The sequence below is a fragment of the Chionomys nivalis genome, chromosome 4 (genome assembly GCF_950005125.1).
Source record: "Chionomys nivalis chromosome 4, mChiNiv1.1, whole genome shotgun sequence".
NCBI classification, from domain to species: Eukaryota; Metazoa; Chordata; class Mammalia; order Rodentia; family Cricetidae; genus Chionomys; species Chionomys nivalis.
This window is the reverse complement of record NC_080089.1, coordinates 19,609,449-19,611,102: the sequence shown is the minus strand read 5'-3', so window position 1 is coordinate 19,611,102 and position 1,654 is coordinate 19,609,449. Positions and strand designations below refer to the sequence as shown.

The window sequence follows — 1,654 nt, the reverse complement described above, 5'->3', positions numbered from 1 at the left end:
TTTGCAGCCACCAATTTCTAATGTTATATGCTCAGAAACCAGGCCATGCTTAAGCTGCAATATGTAATTTGGATAAGCACAACAAAATATACCTGATTCACTACATGTATGCACTGTTATATTAAGAAATTTTTACAGTTGCTACATTTTTCTTGACATCACAATAAGTTATTTGATCTGTAGCTTAAGAACTTATATGTACAATGACCATACAGGTACTTAAGTTAGATTATTTTGACCATTTTCTGAAGAGCTTTCTTGATGTCCCTGTTCCTCAGACTATAGATGAAGGGGTTTACCATGGGAACCACAATGGTATACATTATTGAAGCCACCATGCTTTCCCCAGAATAACTAGAAACAGATGAACTAAGGTACACACCAAGGCCTGTTCCATAAAATAAGCAAACAACTGACAGGTGGGATCCACAGGTAGAAAAGGCTTTATACTTCCCATACAATGAGGGAACTCTAAAAATGGAGGAAATAATTTTATAGTAGGAGTAAAAGATTCCTGAGACAGGGAGAAAACCAGCAATGATACTGACAAGAAATATGACTATGTTGTTGGTAGTGGTATCAGAACAGGCAAGTTTTAGAAGCTCTGGAACATCACAGAAAAAATGAGGGATTTCTTTATTAGTGCAAAATGTTAGTTGTGACACCATCAAACAGTGCACCTGTGAATCCATAAGACTAATGAAGAATGACACCAGGACCAAACATCTACACAGGCCAGGGTTCAAAATGACTTGGTAGTGCAGTGGGTGACAAATGGCCACCCATCGGTCATAGGCCATCACAGCCAGTAGTAAGCTGTCCATGCACCCAAAAAAGAAGAAGAAGGACACCTGGCTTAGGCAGCCTACATAAGTTATAGATTTGCTATGGGTCTGCATATTTATCAGCATTTTAGGGACTGTGGTGCTGCTGAAGCCCATGTCAGACAAGGAAAGGTTGTAGAGGAAGAAATACATGGGGCTGTGGAGGTGAGAATCAGAGTTGATGGCCAGGATGATGAGCACATTTCCAAGCACTGTGATCAGGTATATGAGCAGGAATGCTACAAATAAGATGGGTTGCAATTTAGGATCTTCTGAAAGTCCAAGAAGGAGGAATTCCAAGTTCCCTGTTAAATTATATGGCTCCATGAAGCTTGGACATCTCTTGAAAAGAAAAAGACCATTGTAGTAAATTAAGCACTATACAGTCAATTGGCTACATGCATCTATTTTTATAATCCAACAATCATAAGAAAGCATTCATAAACATGAACTACTAAGGTATAGACATAATTTATTTATTCAGAATGAAGGTCCATGAGCTAGGAGCTTTGTTGTCTGTTTGGTAGTTACTTGGAACATATAAGAAGTGAAACCCATTATTTGAACACAAATCAGTGATAGAGTCCTTCTCTAGTAAATGCAAAATCCTAAATTCAGTCTCTCCAGAAAAGAGGTTAAAGAAAGGAATGGCGGAAAGAGGGATGGAAGAAAGGAAAGACAAGAGGAAGAATGAAAGGAAGGTAGGAAGAAAGGAAGGAAAGAAGGAAGGAAAAACAAATGAAAAGGAAATAAAAGGAGTCTGGTGGGAATTCCACCAACCAAGATATACTCTTGGTAGAGATTAAGAGATTCCAGTCTCTCTGGATGCC

General features: G+C 38.6%; 1 protein-coding gene across 1 annotated transcript; it reads right to left on the bottom strand.

The window, feature by feature from the left end:
* Positions 1 to 224: 224 nt before the first annotated feature.
* On the bottom strand, positions 225 to 1,175 carry LOC130873189 (olfactory receptor 18-like). Its single transcript, XM_057767811.1, has one exon. The coding sequence runs from the start codon at positions 1,149 to 1,151 to the stop codon at positions 225 to 227; it is 927 nt and encodes a 308-aa protein (XP_057623794.1). The 5' UTR covers positions 1,152 to 1,175.
* Positions 1,176 to 1,654: the final 479 nt, after the last annotated feature.